The sequence below is a fragment of the Pristis pectinata genome, chromosome 10 (genome assembly GCF_009764475.1).
Source record: "Pristis pectinata isolate sPriPec2 chromosome 10, sPriPec2.1.pri, whole genome shotgun sequence".
In the NCBI taxonomy this organism is placed as follows: Eukaryota; Metazoa; Chordata; class Chondrichthyes; order Rhinopristiformes; family Pristidae; genus Pristis; species Pristis pectinata.
This window is the reverse complement of record NC_067414.1, coordinates 96166889-96183506: the sequence shown is the minus strand read 5'-3', so window position 1 is coordinate 96183506 and position 16618 is coordinate 96166889. Positions and strand designations below refer to the sequence as shown.

Sequence of the window (16618 nt, the reverse complement as noted above, 5' to 3'; positions counted from 1 at the left end):
ATGGATCTACTGAAGAAATACTGCTGTACTAGGCATAAAGGGACAAGCTAGATTACCAGTATATCTCCCTTGATATGTCCCGGACCACAGTTTATCCTGAATAAATGTCACAGAAAAAAACTTCAGCCAAAACGAAAGTCTCGACAACAATACAATTCCAAATACAAATTTACGTGCTAAGTGAAACTGACTGTATTGTGTTTTTACATACCTTTGAGTGTGACCCATTCTGTTGTCTTGTAGCTGTGTCTTTTGTAGCACAATGTTTTGTTGCCTTTTAATAAAACCTTGCATAGAAGAATTAACTATTTTTTCATAAGGTACTGATGAAACAATTAATGAGCATTTATACAAACAGAAAGTAGAAATGAATGTTTAGTTCGTGGTTGAGAGGGTGTAATAGTGGGGTGCTGCAGGGAACATTGGGACCCACTGTTCATGATCTATATGAATTATTTGAATGAGGGGATCATTTGGTACATCCAAGTTTGCTGACAATGAAGTGCTAGGTAGCAACGTGGGCTATAAGGGAAATGCAGAGAGCCTTCAGGGGATATAGAGAGGTTAAGTGAATGGAAGTTTAATGTGGAAAAACGTGAGATTATTCACTTTGGAGTATTTTTTAAACTTCGAGAGATGTTGGTGTTCAGAGGAACTTGGGTATACTTGTACATGAACCACTTACAGGTAGGTACAAGAAGTCGTTAGGAAGACTGACTGTATGTTGGCCTTTATTGCAAGAACATTTGTGTAGAAGAGTAACAATGTCTTGCTCTAATTACATAGGGCCTTAGGTAAGCCGTATCTGGAATATTATGTCTAGATCTAGTCTTCCTGCCTAAGGATAACTTCAGAGAGATGCACTGCAGCACAATAAAGGAACCACGTAGTGTGGGCTTCCAATGTCAACATGTCAGCAAATGTGGATGTGTGAAAACTTTCACGGGCATGAATAAAGTTTTTTTTTAATGATGAAGGAGGTCAGAGCAATGGCTTAACACCACCTATTCCACTGTAGGTCAATGCCAGTGGTCCCTATGTTGTTTCTCAACATGCAACATAACAAGAACAAGTACTGATGAAGAGGAGAATGCAATAGCTTTTTTGAGATAGACATAAGCATTTCTTTCTTTCAGCTCTGTTGATGTTCTTGCCGGTGGAAATTTAATGGGTCTTCTGGGCAAAAATGCACGGTGGTTGTTGCAGTCACAGTGTAACCACTTAATCATAGGTCTGCCTATAGCAAATCCTGGCCTGAGGATGTAAATAAAACTGTTAGCAGAATTGTCGATCAAAGGACCTGCCTGATCAATGTATTAAAATGTTCTCCACTCTCGGGTGGCAAATAAACTAAATGTTTTCTCTTATTAAGATGATAAAGAATATTTTTAAAATTTAAGTCTTTTTGAGTCCAACAAGTACATTCTTTCTTTATAGGTCAGCTACCTCCCATCTCCAGCGAATAGCCTTCTTTCATCAGAAACACATTTAAACGCCTTCTGTACTCTTGCCCTTCCTGATTCAACACTTGCTCTTCCAAGGCGACCATTGCTCCCTCAAGCTTAAGACTTATGGTAGAAAAAAACAAAAGTGTTGGAAATAGTTGCATCGTACAGACAAATTGGAAAAAGCAGTCAATATTTCTGGTCAAAATCTTTTATCAAAACAAGAAAATTAGAACTTTAAATTGCCCAAAAGGAGGGCAGGGGAAGGTGAGATGAAAGATCCACGGAAGGGTGGAATGCAGGAGAGAGAGTGACAAAGCGATGATGGTGCATGGTGAAGAAAATCAGTAATGGGCAAGTAAAGAAGCAAAAGACCAGTCTAGAGATGTAAACGGAACTGGTCGTATCATTCTCTGAAAATGTTGTGTGCAGAGTACACCCAGCTGAAAGATGAAATGCTAGTCAAGCTTATATTGAACTTTATTGTAAAACTGTAGGCCTAGCACAGATAAGTCAGTGGGAGCAGATCGGAAAATTGAATTGACAAATGCAAAATTCTGTGGATGCTGGAAATCTGAAATAGAACATTACAGCACAGTACAGGCCCTTCAGCCCACAGTGTTGTGCCAACATTTTATACTGCTCTGAGATCTATCTAACCCTTCCCTACCACATAGCCCCCCATTTTTCTATCATTCATGTGTCTTTCTAAGAGTCTCTCAAATGTCCATAATTGTATCTGCCCCCCCCCCCCCCCCCAACCTTTGCTGGCAGTGCGTTCCACGCACCCACCACTCTGTGTGTAAAGAACTTAACCCTGACATCCCCCTTATGTCTTCCTCCAATCACCTTAAAATTTTGTCCCTCGTGTTAGCCATTGTCACCCTAGGAAAAAGTCTCTGACTGTCCACTCAATCTATGCCTCTTATTATAACAGAAAACACTGGAAATGCTCGGCAAGTTGGGCAGCATTTGTGGAGAGAGAAACAGAGTTAATGTTAGTGTATAGGAGAGGCACGATGGTGTAGCGGTTAGTGCAACACTATTACAGCGCCAGCGACCCGGGTTCAATTCCAGCCGCTGTCTGTAAGGAGTTTGTACATTCTACCTGTGCTGGGTGCTCCGGTTTCGTCCCATGTTCCAAAGGCATACGGGTTAGGAAGTTGTGGGCATGCTCTGTTGGCGCCAGAAGCGCGGTGACACTTGCGGGCTGCCACCAGAACACTCTATGCAAAGATACATTTCACTGTGTGTTTCAATGTACATGTGATTATTAAAGAAATCTCATCTTAAAGGTTGATGACCTTTCAGAAATAAATTAACAGTGGATTGGAAGTTCAGGATTATGATTACTGTAGACAGAAGAGGTGTATTACACAAAGTTTGTGTTTGGTCTCCCCATTGTTGAGGAGCAAATAGAGTACACTCAGTCAAAAGAACCACAGGCAAATTGCTGCATTACCTGGATAGAATGTTTGGGAGAGAAGAGTTAAAGGGGTGGGTATGACATATAATGACGTTGCACAGGAAGCTCTCTTGGAAGGAGTGTGGGTATTGATGGAGAAGTGCCCCAAAATGCTGATGGGGAGAGGAGGTCCACCTGGTGGTGGCAACATATTGGAGGTGTCAGAAATACCAGTTGATTGTGGAGGCTGGTGGAGTGAGACAAGGGGAATCCAATTCTCGGCAGGTGGAGAAGGATGGAAGGGGATGTGGCTGGGAACCCTGTCAGCCATAGCAGAGGGGAACCCTTCTTTGACCAAAAAAGACACTTGAATCGTTGAAAAGCGAGTGCGGTTGTCAGAGCTGGCGGAGATGGAGAAACTGGGAGAACGGAACATAGTCCTTGCAGAAAGCAAGGTTGGAGCACATGGGGTCATAGTAAAAATCGCTGGCCTATTCCCCAAAATGAAGATAGAGAAATCAAAGAAGGAAAAAGAAGAGACGGGGAGATCAGCTGAAGGTGAAGGAAGGTGGAAATTGGCCACAATGGTGACAACAATATGCAGTTCTGGGTAAGAACTGGAAGTGACTCCAGTAGAGTCGTCAGTGTACCAGGGAAGGGAAGACAGGAGCAGGAGAACCTGAGCAGAAGCAAAACCAATAATGTCCCACACATTCCCCAGATATACAAACATAATTACTGCCATGAATTCCCATGGTAACAGTTGCTTGGAGGGCATGAGTGGAGTCAAAGAAGTTTCTCAACGTGAGAATAAGTGCAAATTGATAGAGGAGGGCTGGTTTATGTTTGAGTAATTATTGCTGGATGCTTGAGCAACTAGCCTGGATGTTAGATTGGGGTGTGAAGATGCTATTACTGGACGGTAGGTTACCCTGTGAAGATTATTGGATGCCACTGTTATGAGTGCCACAATTTTAAAAGAGGATGATGCTCCTTCATCAGAAATCTTTAGTTCTTAAAATTGTCTCCATCTTGTGACTTTCTAGACTTTCTTATCAATTATTGAAGATTAACCACTTCTAAAATAGACAGTAAATATGTTTGATTTTTTATGTTGTTCTGCTTTATCACAAAAATATTTAATCTGTATGTGGTGTGAAACTGTGGCATCCCAACCCCTGTGCCAATGGTTTTCTCCAAGTCCGGCAGATGACACCTCATTTCATGGCAGACGGACTTTGCATCATCCCTCAGTTAACCTCCGACCCCACAGTGTCAAAGTTACCCTGTTTTATTGCTCCAGAATCTCACCCTGCCAGTTTGGGTACTTATTAGATCCATAAATCTCTGCTTTATGAGAGAGTTTTCTCAAAGTGGAATAAAAAGGAAAGGTGACCAGCTGGATTGTTGTAAAGGTTCTTTAGGCAAAGAAGTTTGCCCTCTATACCCAACTGACCAATACATGACTCCAGACCCACACCATTGTAGTTGGCTCTGGACTGCCCTATGAAAGGTCCAACTATGTACTCAGCTACCACTATCATTCAAGGTAACTGGAAGTGGGCAGTAAATGCCATCTTTGCCAGTGACATCTTGAGATCAAGTTTATAAGAAATGTTCTTGGCAGTGAGTAGTGGTGCATTTGATGCAATGTGCATAGCAGTTCACCCTGAGCTGCCAATGGTGCTTGTTCTGGGTACGTTAGAAAGGTTGCTTACAGACTAGAATTTTTGAACTGATAGGGTGGTGTGGTTAGGTGGTTGGGGTGGGGTTAGTGGTAGGGAAGAGTGTAGTTAGAGAGGCATGGTAAAGTTAGAAGGAAAGGTACAGTTTTAAAAATAAGTAGTCTTTCTAAAATTTATAATTAGAGTGAATCATGGTGGGGTGGAGCAGAAGTAACAAATCCATCAGATGTTCATTAACTTCTGCTTTATGGAAAAGTTTTCCTCCCTGTGTGCCTTAATTATTACTAGTTTTCCAAGTTTATGATGTGGGAAAGTGAGAGAGGGCAGGAAAAGATACTAGGTCTAAATGGATGTTTCCAACTCTTCATTCATAGTTAACTTGTGTTTCCTTTCTCTATTGAAGCATTCTCGTACCTGTGTTCCAGCTAGCAAAGGCAGACGTGTAAGATGCTGTCTTAGTTCATTTTGCTGCGTGTGCACTTTATGGACATATATATATGTGTGTGTGCGCGCTGCTATGGGCCCTAATGCTTGGTTTTGTTGTTGCTGCAGCTACTTATCCACTGCCCTTTTCCCCTGAATTCTCCTCTCCTCTCCTCTCTCTCTTTCTCTGCCTCTGCAGTTTGCATGTTGTGTCTGTTTATTCCTAATTGCTTGCGCTCTGTTGCTCCAGTCAGGAAGCCATAGTGGCCACATTGTTAAACTCTCTCAACTCTGTTAACCTCAAGTAAAAATTATTTAATTTTTGCAACATTGCAGTTACTGAACAATCTTGATATTGCCTTTAGCTTCATCTGTAAGTAAAAGCATTTCAAAGTTTTTGTTGTTTCAAAGTTTTGTGCAATACATCTGGAATGTCACACTGTCCATGAAGAGATTGTGTTTGTGATTCACACATCCTGCTGAGAGGGGGATACGGTTATCTCAAAATTTTCATTTTCATACATGCACTTGAAGTAAGAGCAGATGTTGCTAAGATTATTCAGCAGCCAAGGCACCATCTGAAAGGAGTTAACATCCAGTGGAAATATGGATCCTTCTTCAAAACTAAAGTGTTGTATCAGTTCAAAAAATATTAAAAGGTTGATTATTTTAAAAGCATACCAACATTAGTTCCAGGCAGCTATCAGCCTATCTATAAGGGAAAACAAGTAATGCTCAAAGAAAGCACACCACTGCACCCATTAATGTTGTGCATTGAGTGTCCTGAGTCACTGCATTAGAGTTCCAGACTCAGATTTATGGAGTCACGACCCTTGTCTTTTCGGACACCACTTGCTATCCAAGAGAACAGAACCTCAGCCTGGCCTGGACGTCCACAGTCCTGAGTCTGTGCCTGGTCATTTATATGATACATACAACCCTTATAAAGGATATAGAAGCTCTTGAGAAAATATGGAACAAAATTACAGGGATGTACCTGAATTGAGAGATTATGTCTATTAGAAAGGACTGAGCAGACTGGGCTTTTAGAAAACCTAGGATTAAAGGTGACCTTATGGATATAGCTCTTCAAAGTTATGAAAGACACAAAAAATTCTGCAGATGCTGGAATCTGGAGCAATACACAAAAAGTGCTGGAGGATCTCAGCAGGTCAGGCAGCATCCATGGAGGGAAATAAACAGTCGACGTTTCGGGCCGAGACCCTTCATCAGGACTGGAGAGGAAGGGGGCAGAAGCCAGAATAGGAAGGTGGGGGGAGGGGGAGGAGCACAAGGCAGGTAGGGGACAGGTGAGTCCAGGTGAGGGGGGGAGGTAGGTGGGTGGGGGAGGGGCGGGAAGATGTAATAAGCTGAAAGGTAGAAGAGGCAAAGGGCTGGAGGAGGAGGAAGCCGGTAGGAGGGGGCAGTGGACCATGGAATAAAGGATGGGGGAGGGGAGGAGAGGAGATGGGCAGGTCATCAAGGCGGGGAAGGGAGCCATAGGAATAAGGGAAGACAAAGGAGTGGGGAGGAAGAAAGAGTTCTTTCGTGTCAACATTGAGAAGACATTCACTTGTGTGTGTCCAAAATCAGGGCCATAAGTATGATCAATATAATAATCAATACAATAAGGAATTCAAAGGAAACATCGTTGTCCAGGTGAGGTGGTGGGTGCAGAGAGTATTCTTTTAAGAGTGGATAGTATGTCGGGAGAAAATAAATGTTGACAGAGTCTGATTAAGGGGAAAAGGAAATTCATGTGGAGCATAACCCAGTTGGAATGAAAGTTCTGCTTTAATGCTGCAACATTCTCTGTAATGTGATCTGTGCTGCAAATCCTTTGCGGAAGGAAGTGCTCCTTGGGCGCTGGTCTCTTTCAAAAGCTGGCCCTGAATTTGCAGATCTCAAACATTTCCAAGCTACATCATTCACTGTCCACGGGATGTCAGAGCACCAGTGACACTGTCCTTGAGGTGTAAGAGCACCAGTCATGGTCCCTCACAATATCAAAGCAACAGTGAAACAGTCTCTCAGGATATCAAAATGCCAGTGATGCTATCCCTCGGAACAGTACAGCACTTGTGTGGTCCCTCAGAATATCAATACATCCTCAACACTCTAGGTACCAGAGCATAAGTAGAACTGTCCTTGAGATATCAAAACACCACTGACACGGTCCCTTGCAATATTAAAGTGGCAGCGGAACAGTCCCTCGGGATATCAAAGTACCAATAAGGCTGTCCTCGAGATATCAGAGCAGTACCACCACCGCTGTTCCTCGGGATGTCAGTGCACTGGTCACATTCCCCTAGAATATCAGTGCCTGAGATTTCAGAGTCCCACCAACAGTGTCCCTCCTGACATCCGTGCACCAGCGACACTGTCCCGCAGGCTGTCAGTGGAACAGTGACATTATCTTTCAAGGTATCAGATGTTGGTGTGTCCCTCGACATATCAGAACACCGCCCACAATGTCCTTGGACAGGTTGGAGCGTCAATGCCATGTGGGTAGCAGAGCACCTGTGAGGCAGTATCCCAGGATGTCAGAGTACCAGTAAGACAGTATCCCAGGATATCAGAACGTTGGGTGACGTGTTCCTGCAGGATATTAGGGCATCAGTTGACATCTGTCATTTCACCAATGACTTGGCCTTTCAGTGAAATGCAGCAGAATATAGACTCATTCATTACCCACTGTAATGTTTCTGTCACTTACCATTCAGCTTAACGTCAGAATTACCAACCGTGAAGTTTCGGGGTCAGTTGAACTTTTCACAATTTGTTTTTGGCATTTATCCTTTGCTATTTCACTCCTGCCGTCAACTATGGCTTCTCCTTGCAGAACGACGGGCTGCTGTTTGAGAATGTAACAGTGGTCTTTGGGGTGCTATGTAAACAAGAGGAGCTTGGTCTGGTAAAGCTGGAGTTGAACCTCTGCATGTGGCATTTGAATGGAAGCTAGGGTGGGGTGGTGGGGACCTGGGGAATGTTATGCAGGGATGACCTGCACCATTTTAGCACCAAGCTGCTTGACAAAAGCTGCAGCTGTTGTTTACTGCTCATCCATGTACGCTTTAGGTTCAAAAGTCCGGGCTGTGGTAGCTGAATATTTTAATGCAGAACATAAACTTCCATAATAATTAGTATCATGCCTTTAAAATGTAAGAGCTATTGGGTTAATATTCCAGTAACATCGGACATTCAGAGGAATGCCTAAATATCCCAATGCTGCCATCCACAGTCAGTCTTACTGCTGCTCTTGCTGAATAAGCTTCAACATAGTGAATAACCACTAGATCCATTAGTCCCATAGAAACATTACCCCACCATATGGAACGACAGGGCAGTAAGTGGCACCACTAGTGGACCTGCTGCCTCACAGCTCCACTGACCCGGGTTCAGTCCTGATCCCCAGTGCTGTCTGTGTGCAGTTTGCACGTTCTCCCTGCATGGGTTCCTCCGGGTTCTCCACTTTCCTCCCACATCTCAACCATGTGCAGGTTGATAGGTTAATTGGCCGCTGTAATTTGCCCCGAGTCTGTAGGTGAGTGAGTAGTCAATGGGAATGTGGTGAGAATAAAATCGGTATAAGTGGGTGCTTTGTGATTGGCGCGGGCTCAAAGGGCCTTCTGGCCTGTTTCCGTGCTGAGTGGGTCTATCATTCTACGAGATGCTACTGAGAATTATAATAAAGCAAATATTACTAACACTCTGGAAGTTGTGGGATCTTCAGATTAACAATACTGCTGTGTTACAGCAGGAGTGATTTTTATGTGATGACCTCAGATCACGAGTTCCATCACTTCTGATGTCTCAGGGTTCATACTTGTACTTCACTAATGTTAATCAAAATCACTTATTGCTTGGAAAAATATTCCCTCAGTTTAAAGTAGGAAAATAAATAGAACAGAAAGGCAATTGTTCCTTGCACAGTCACACACCATCCTGATTTGCACCCACTATTCTTTCTTCAATACGAGGTAAATATCCTGGAACCCATTCCCCATAAACATGGCAATCACCCTCGTTACACCAGCAGTGGTTCAAGAGGCAGCTCCCCACCACCTTCACAAGGGTAAAAATCATTGGAGAATGAATTAATGGCCTTGCCAGCTGCACAGAAGTGTTTTTTTTTAATCATTTAAATTAACAGGTAATTCAAGTTAATTGAGTTAAATCGGGATAGACTGTGCTGTACTAGTGTCTGATTATGGCCAGTTAATTGCATAATATAGCAATGTAGAAAGTTGCAAAGCAAGATTTTATAAAGTAATTGAAAATCAAAAAAGTGCTGGAAACAGCAGATTAGAGAGCATCTGTGGAGAGAGAAACAGGATTGTTTCTAGTGGAAGACTCATCTGTTACATTATAAAAGAGCTGCCCACTTTAAAGAGAAAAGGTTTCAATGACTAAGAGATTCAAGAGCAAGCTACTTACTCTGGATTTCTTTACCACATGCTATTGATGTGCTCACATAGGTATAGGTCTGTGCAGCTTCAAAGTGGATTGTGAGGGCTGAGATACACCTGTGATTTCCTCACACAGTAGCTTCTCAAGCTCATTCAGAAGGGACTATAAGTCAGGATCACCAATGAGGAAAGGAAAGGGGTTGCCCTCCTTGGTCTATGCACATAGACCATGAACAACAAGTGATGGGGAGAAGAATCAAGGTCGAGTTTATTGTCATGTGCACAGTGTCATGTGTCATGTGTACATGTGTGCACAGGTGCAATGAAAAGCTTGCTTGCAGCAGCATCACAGGCACAGAGCATCACATAAGCAGCATTCACAAAAACACATAAATCATACACAATTTTTACAAGAAAGAACAATTAGAACAAAAAAACACAAAGTCTGTTTTATTGCAGTGTGATCAAAGTGGTCGTGGATGGTGGGGATCTTTGACAATTGATGTTGCCTTCTTGAGGTAGCAGCACCTGTAGATACTGCCGATGGTGGGGAGGGATGTATTGGGCTGAGTCCACTACTCCCTGCAGCTTCTTACGTTCCTGCACATTCGAATTGCCGTACCAGATCATGATGCAACCAAATCATTCTCATACCTCTGCATGGATCATTCTATTTAAGTTTTGGAAAATGAATGCTAGGAAGTTTGCAGGAATCTGGGTCATCAGCATGCATATGAATTAACAGGATTTCTTTTCATAGATTGATTCCATTGAGAATTTCAACCTTTCCAATTCTCCTTCTGGCGAAGAGGTGAAATCACAGGTACATTCTCGTTCTCGGTCACCATCGACAGCAAGTGACATTGAGCCTGTGGAGGTCAGTGCATGGAAATCTTGCCTTTATCTAAAAGAAAGTGTTGCTCTTCTATTTTCTACTGCCTGAGCTTTTACCTGGGATGAGAGGCTATTGTAGCTGAGAATGGAAAGGCATGCAACTCGATCCCAGCCCTCAGCCACTGTTCCTCACAGCCAGAAGGCATCTGGTGCCTCTGGGGGAAAAAAGAACCCTTCACCTTTTCTCTTTCTCAGCTCCAAGCCCCAACAGAGGGAATTTTGGCGTTTGCTTAGATCTCACTCGGTGAGTTGTGTGAGAAAGAACACACTGTTCCGAAAGCAATACTCACACCATTATGTCCTAATGCATTTTTTTCTCTAACGGGAGTACCATGACTCCGCCAGGCTTCACTTCTTATATAATCAACAAATTTCTAAACCCCAAGTTGAGCATTTGCAGGTTTACTGTGTTTGTTCTGCCACTCTTTTCCACCCACCTACACTACAGCCTGTGGCTATTGTTTTCAGTAGTCTGTGACGGGAAAAGAAATTAAAGTTGGCAGACCTTGGGTATTCTTCAGAAGGTGTGTACTTCTGATGTTCGGTTCCTTGCTCAGTCCCTCAGTTCAGAGGAAATGTAAAATCCAGGGAACTGTTGGCGCACAACTACTGAGATCACTTGGAGGGCAAAGTCATTTCAAGTTGCAGCTTTAATTTTTTTTAAATTGCTTTGTAACTTACATAAAATATGTTGTGTCTCGTGGGATGGATGCAATGCAGTAAAAGTATTTTGTATAAACTAGTAAGTTTTATTGAATGTACCATTACATTTTACCTTGAAATAGATTTTACACAATTTAACGATTTGCTAGAATCTAAATGCAATGCAGGCAGTCCTTGGGTTCTGTTACGGTTCCGTTTCTGAGAACTGTCCACAAACTGATTTCTCTAAGTCAGAAACGTCCATTTTCTATAATTCTTTCATTTCATTGAATAATCACCCTCACACTACCCATATTTTTACACTAATGGAATATAAACAGGCAATCCCTGTGTTACAGCCATTCAGGTTATGGAAATTCACCCTTACCAAATTCACAAATCACTACCTGCTCTTACAGAATAAATGTGGAGTAAAAATAAACACAAAATGTGAAAGAAACAACAAATGTTATTATTTTTATGTTTCTCAACTCGTATTTCTTGTTGCACGTGCAGATAATGTGGTTCATTTTGCTACCTAGCAGTTTTATTTTTCATATTATTTGCCCTGAAGATGTCTGAAGCATGGCCAGCAAGTTTAAATACAAATTGTAAACCCAAGTGACCACGTAAAGGGATTTCACTGGATGTAACTTGATATTTTACAAAGGTTTGATGCTGGGGAAAAACTTTGTGCAATAGCTAAAGAGGTGGGGCTTGCTACAACATCTGCAGTCGCTTGTGTTTCCAAACGCAGATGCTGGTCACTTAAGAGATTTGCTTTGGAAACTGACAAGGCTATCTCCTAAGTGCCCCCCAGCAGCTTATTAGACACGTTACTACTGGAACACGTCTCCACTAATAACATGGGATTCAATGCGTTATGGCAAATCATGGTATGGACGGTCTTCTAGGAACGCAACCCCTTTGTAACACGGGGATTGCTGTACTATATTCAGTCATTAACAATTACCATGAAACTTTTTATATTATTATTATTAGCTTGAAAAATACTTTAAAAATGTAAGGGAGAATTTGTGTTAAGTCAATTTCCGTAAGAGAGGTCATTCATAACCTGTATGTCTAAATCTGAGGAATTCAGTAGAAATGATGTTACCTACTTTTAGGAGCCAAAGCAGATTTACTGAAAGTAGATAAATGATTTTGATTGATGGGTTCTTAACATAGCTGATTTCACCAATTGGAAGTAGTTTAAATTTAGAAGAACAGGTAGTTGAAGGGGAATGTTTCAGCAATGTTTAAATTTCTAGTCACTGCATCTAATCACTATGTTTGCATTTTATTAGGGGGTAGATCATCCTCCTCGTCCAATACTAACACCAACTATCAGGTCCTCATACAGTGGTTCCACAGTCTCAAACCCAAAGGTAAGGTCCACTACAACTTTATGCATCCGCCTCAACAATTTAAAGGTGCACTGCCATCTTTCTGTGCATTATCCTCATTTACCTCAAGACTGTGATCTTACTCTAGGTCATTCAGAACATGCTGAAGTTTTCATGGCAGCTTCCTCTGATTACCGTTTCTGCTCTTTTACTCCCAAAGGTCAGAGAATTGGAACCTTTGACTCAAAGTTTAAGCAATGCATGCACAACCTTTGCACTTAGAAACTCTGCCAAGCAAAGCCTGTGCAACAAAAGCTAAATCCAAATCTTTGCAAAAATGCTGGTTCCTGCTTTAAAGTTGCATTGTCTGGAATTCATTCAACCACCAATTTTTCCTGGCCTTGATGTTCTTTAAACTAACATCACTCTGAAAGTCAGAAAATGTTGAAAACGAACCCCCTCCCTCCTCAGTTGTAATTGTACCAATCATCTTATAGTAAGAGCTAAAGGGGTTTAATAACACCATTCAGATTATTTCAGGATGAGATTATTTATTAACCATCTGTTTCTGTTACTCAGTAGCTTCCAGAGAGCATTAAGTACTGTTAGAAGTTTGATAACTTCGTATTTTATGAATATTTCTTTCCTTTTTTTTCCATTTTATAGCCCAAAGCTCATCAGTTTGTCGTGAAGTCTTTTAATACACCAACAAAGTGCAATCAGTGTACATCTCTGATGGTTGGCCTGGTACGCCAAGGTTGCACATGTGAAGGTAAGGAGAGTCACTGGGTACCTGGTAACATTTATTATGAAACTGAATGCACGACCAAAGTAATTGATTGACCGCAAAATGCTTTGAAATGTCCGAGTGATTAAAATGTGCCACGTGCAGAAACCCTTTGTCTTCCTTTGACTTATAAGTTGCTATCTAGTAGACAGACTTTCTTCTCTTCCCTTGCTTGCTGACACCTTGTGGTGCTCCTGATTCAGAGGTTTGTTTATTCACTCTAATCATTTTAAATGTCAGTTACTGTCCAGAGAGAAATTAAGCTGGAGTAGGATGTTTTCTCACAAGATGCTGGAAGAACTCGGCAGTTCAGGCGGCATCTCTGGAGAGAAGTGGGCAGTCGACATCTCGACCCGAAACATTGACTCTCCACTTCTCACCATTGATGCTGCCTGTCCCGCTGAGTTCTTCTGTTGCTCCAGAATCCAGCATCTGCAGTCTCTTAGGATGCTTTCTCGACTATGGAGTGTTCCTCTAGGGCCAGCAGACTACACTCAGGGTCAGTGAAATGCAGAAGTTCCCAGGTATACTGCTGCTGCTTTTTTATGTTCTTATGTTTAAATCTCACTTCAGGATGGGTGCAAACAATCTGGGCCAAGGCTCCAATGCTAAGGGAATAAGATGTTAAATGTTCCACAATATCGCAGGAATTGGAGGCTTGGGATTCTCCAGCATGTCCCATTTCCTTAGTACTCACTGACCTACATTGACTTTCGAACCAACAACACACCAGTTTTGAGATTTTCATCCTCGTTTACAAATCCCTCCATGGCCTCACCTTCCCTTCCCTTGTGATCGCCACCATACCTCTGCACTCCTCCAGTTTTGGCCTCTTGCACAATTAGCAGTGGCAACTGTGCCTTCAGCTTCCAAGGTTCTAGACTCTCATTCTCTCCTAACCCTTTCCATCTCTCTCCCTGCGCTCCACCAACCCTCCACTGCCAAACATTAAGGTTCTTCTTAAACCTCTTTGGACAATCCTTTGGTCACCTGTCCTAACATTTCCTGAAGGGGCTCTGTTAATCGCTTCTATGGATGATTGTGGTGCTGTATGCAAGTGAAAATTATTTGGTCATGGGATTGTGAGATTACTTGTCATTTTATTTTTTCTTAGTGTGTGGTTTCTCATGCCACGTGACCTGCGCAGACAAAGCACCGGCTGTGTGCCCCATCCCACCCGATCAAACAAAGGGTCCACTGGGGATAGACCCACAGAGAGGAATCGGAACTGCCTACGAGGGCCACGTTCGGGTAAGGAAGGATCCATACACGAGTCTTGTTGTCCTTGTGAACACCCATAAACATATCCCATTGAAACTTCAGATGGGGAAAGAGTTTGCAAAAAGTTTTACTTGGCATTTCATAATAATCTATGGATGCGTGTGCTATAATCTATTGTGTCGGGTCGTCAGTGTTTAGCCTCTGACACAGAAGTTGGTGTGTGAAAGTATGGGTCGTAACTTATAGATATGCACGGGACCCTTGGTGGACCATGTGAGCTCTGCGATTGCTTATTTGAAGTCCTATCATTCAGAGAAAGTCCACACCAGAGGTCCTGTCTGGCTGTGTAGACAGATATTGAAAATGCTACAGCACAGTTTGTCTCTCTGCTACTTAAAAAGAAATTTAACACTCTCACCCACACCTCTCACTTGGCGACCAAGAAAGTGGTGTGCCATCCAATCAAGATATAAAGAAACCAGTACTGCAACCTAAAAGAATTGATCAAAAGCTTCATAAAAAGTTTGAAATAGTTGTGAGTTTAAATGAACTTCCCCCTTCCCAAGCAACCTAAGGCAATGGTTTGGCCCCCAGGCCTCAACAACCTAGATCCCAACCCTAACTTTACTCTCTACTCTTTACTCTAAATTCATTTCTGGGTAAACCTTAGGGATCTTGCCAGGGCCATCTTGATTAGGCGGCAGTGAATACATGTGAGTCAGCATCTGTGCAAAGCTAATTACACCAACTTTGATTGAAGACAACAGATAGCTTTTTATCTTCTGCAGTAATTTGCTTCACCAAAGAGATGGCATTGCTGCAGAGAAACTGGGCACGGAGGAGCAGGCTGAAGTGTGGTTGGAAAGAGTTAGCCAGGACGCTTCAGCCATGGTGCCGGGGCATGCTTCTTGGACCTGCCTGCCAATTTCTTATGTTCTCAAGTGCACGTCAGAATGCTTCCCTGCGCAGGCCTGTGGAATACTTACACACGTCCTCGTTCCCAACTCTGAAAGTAATACAAATGCTTCATTCCTAGGTACCTAAACCAGCTGGAGTGAAGAAAGGCTGGCAGAGGGCACTGGCTGTGGTTTGCGATTTCAAACTCTTCCTGTACGACATAGCAGAAGGCAAGACGTCACAGCCGAGTGTGGTGGTTAGCCAAGTTATTGATATGAGGTTTGTGCAAGTCACCCTTCCTCTTGTGTGTGGTCACCTGCACCTTGAGTTGCCAAAGGGATTCCAGGCAAATTCCACCCCCGCTCCCCCACATGGTGGGGTCTTTACCTGTCAGTCAAATTCTGGGTTACCAAAATGTCCTTACTGTGTGTACAGGTGTGTTCGCCCACAGCAACCTTTCAGTGTTTCCATGCTAATTAGGAACAGCACTTCAACAATGCACCTTATAGTGTTCCAGAATTTTCCATGTGGATGCATGTTGCATTTAGTAATATGATATAATTATGGGTTAATCAATCAACCAAGTGGTGATTGTTTTGGGTTAAATTTCTCTCTTTCATATTTTCTGTATTCCCTTACAACAGCAATGGAGGCCATTCAGCCTATTGAGTCTCTGCTAGCTCATAGGCCAATCCCATTCTTGCGTTAATTATCCCTGTAACCTATTCTCCCCACATTCTCATCAACTCCCTCCAGATTCTACCAGTCACCTATATGCTAGGGACAATTTACAGCAGTCAATTAACCTACCAACCCATCACATCTTTGGGATATAGAAGGAAACTTTAGTGGTGACAGGGAGAACGTGCAAACTCCACACAGATAACACCTGAGGTCGGGATCAAACACGGCTCACTGGAGCTGCGAGGCAGCGGCTCTACTGTTTGCACCACTGTGCAGACCATTTATTTGACAATGGGGATGACAACAGAAGGGTTAAGAAGTTATTAGGAAACCTGCTCCAAACTCTGAAGAGGACTGCATTTGTGAAACCCCTCTAAATCTAGCTGCAATGAAACTTCAGGATTTGAACCTGTGTGACCTTCAGAAGAATGGTTTGTTTCTCTTTGGAAGGTGGAGATCAAGCTTAGATTTAAGGTAGTTAATCTTTCAGATTATTGTAGCAGATCTCGAGTATGATGGTAGACGAAAGTTGGTCTGTTGGCTCTTGACCTTTTTGGAAAATCAGCCAGGATTCTGAGCATCATCTAATAAATTGGGCATCTCCTGGTGTGATATCTGGAGAGGGTAGAATCAGTTGTGATCTCCATGTCCCCGTGGTCAACTAGTAAACCAATACGCATCATCCATGAATGCAGACAGACCTCCAACAGTGAGATGCTGGAAGGATATTCTTACCTTTAAAGTTATGTCTGACATTTTTGGGGGCATATAAAGAAAGAA

The 16618-nt window shown here is 42.6% G+C and overlaps 1 protein-coding gene across 1 annotated transcript in view; it reads left to right on the top strand.

The window, feature by feature from the left end:
• Positions 1-16618, top strand: part of LOC127575539 (serine/threonine-protein kinase MRCK alpha-like) — a 367516-nt gene that overhangs the window by 300292 nt on the left and 50606 nt on the right. The window contains 6 exon segments of the mRNA XM_052025471.1: positions 4939-4977; positions 10128-10244; positions 12211-12291; positions 12916-13021; positions 14151-14287; positions 15294-15433. Of these exon segments, the coding sequence (XP_051881431.1) occupies positions 4939-4977; positions 10128-10244; positions 12211-12291; positions 12916-13021; positions 14151-14287; positions 15294-15433 (620 nt within the window).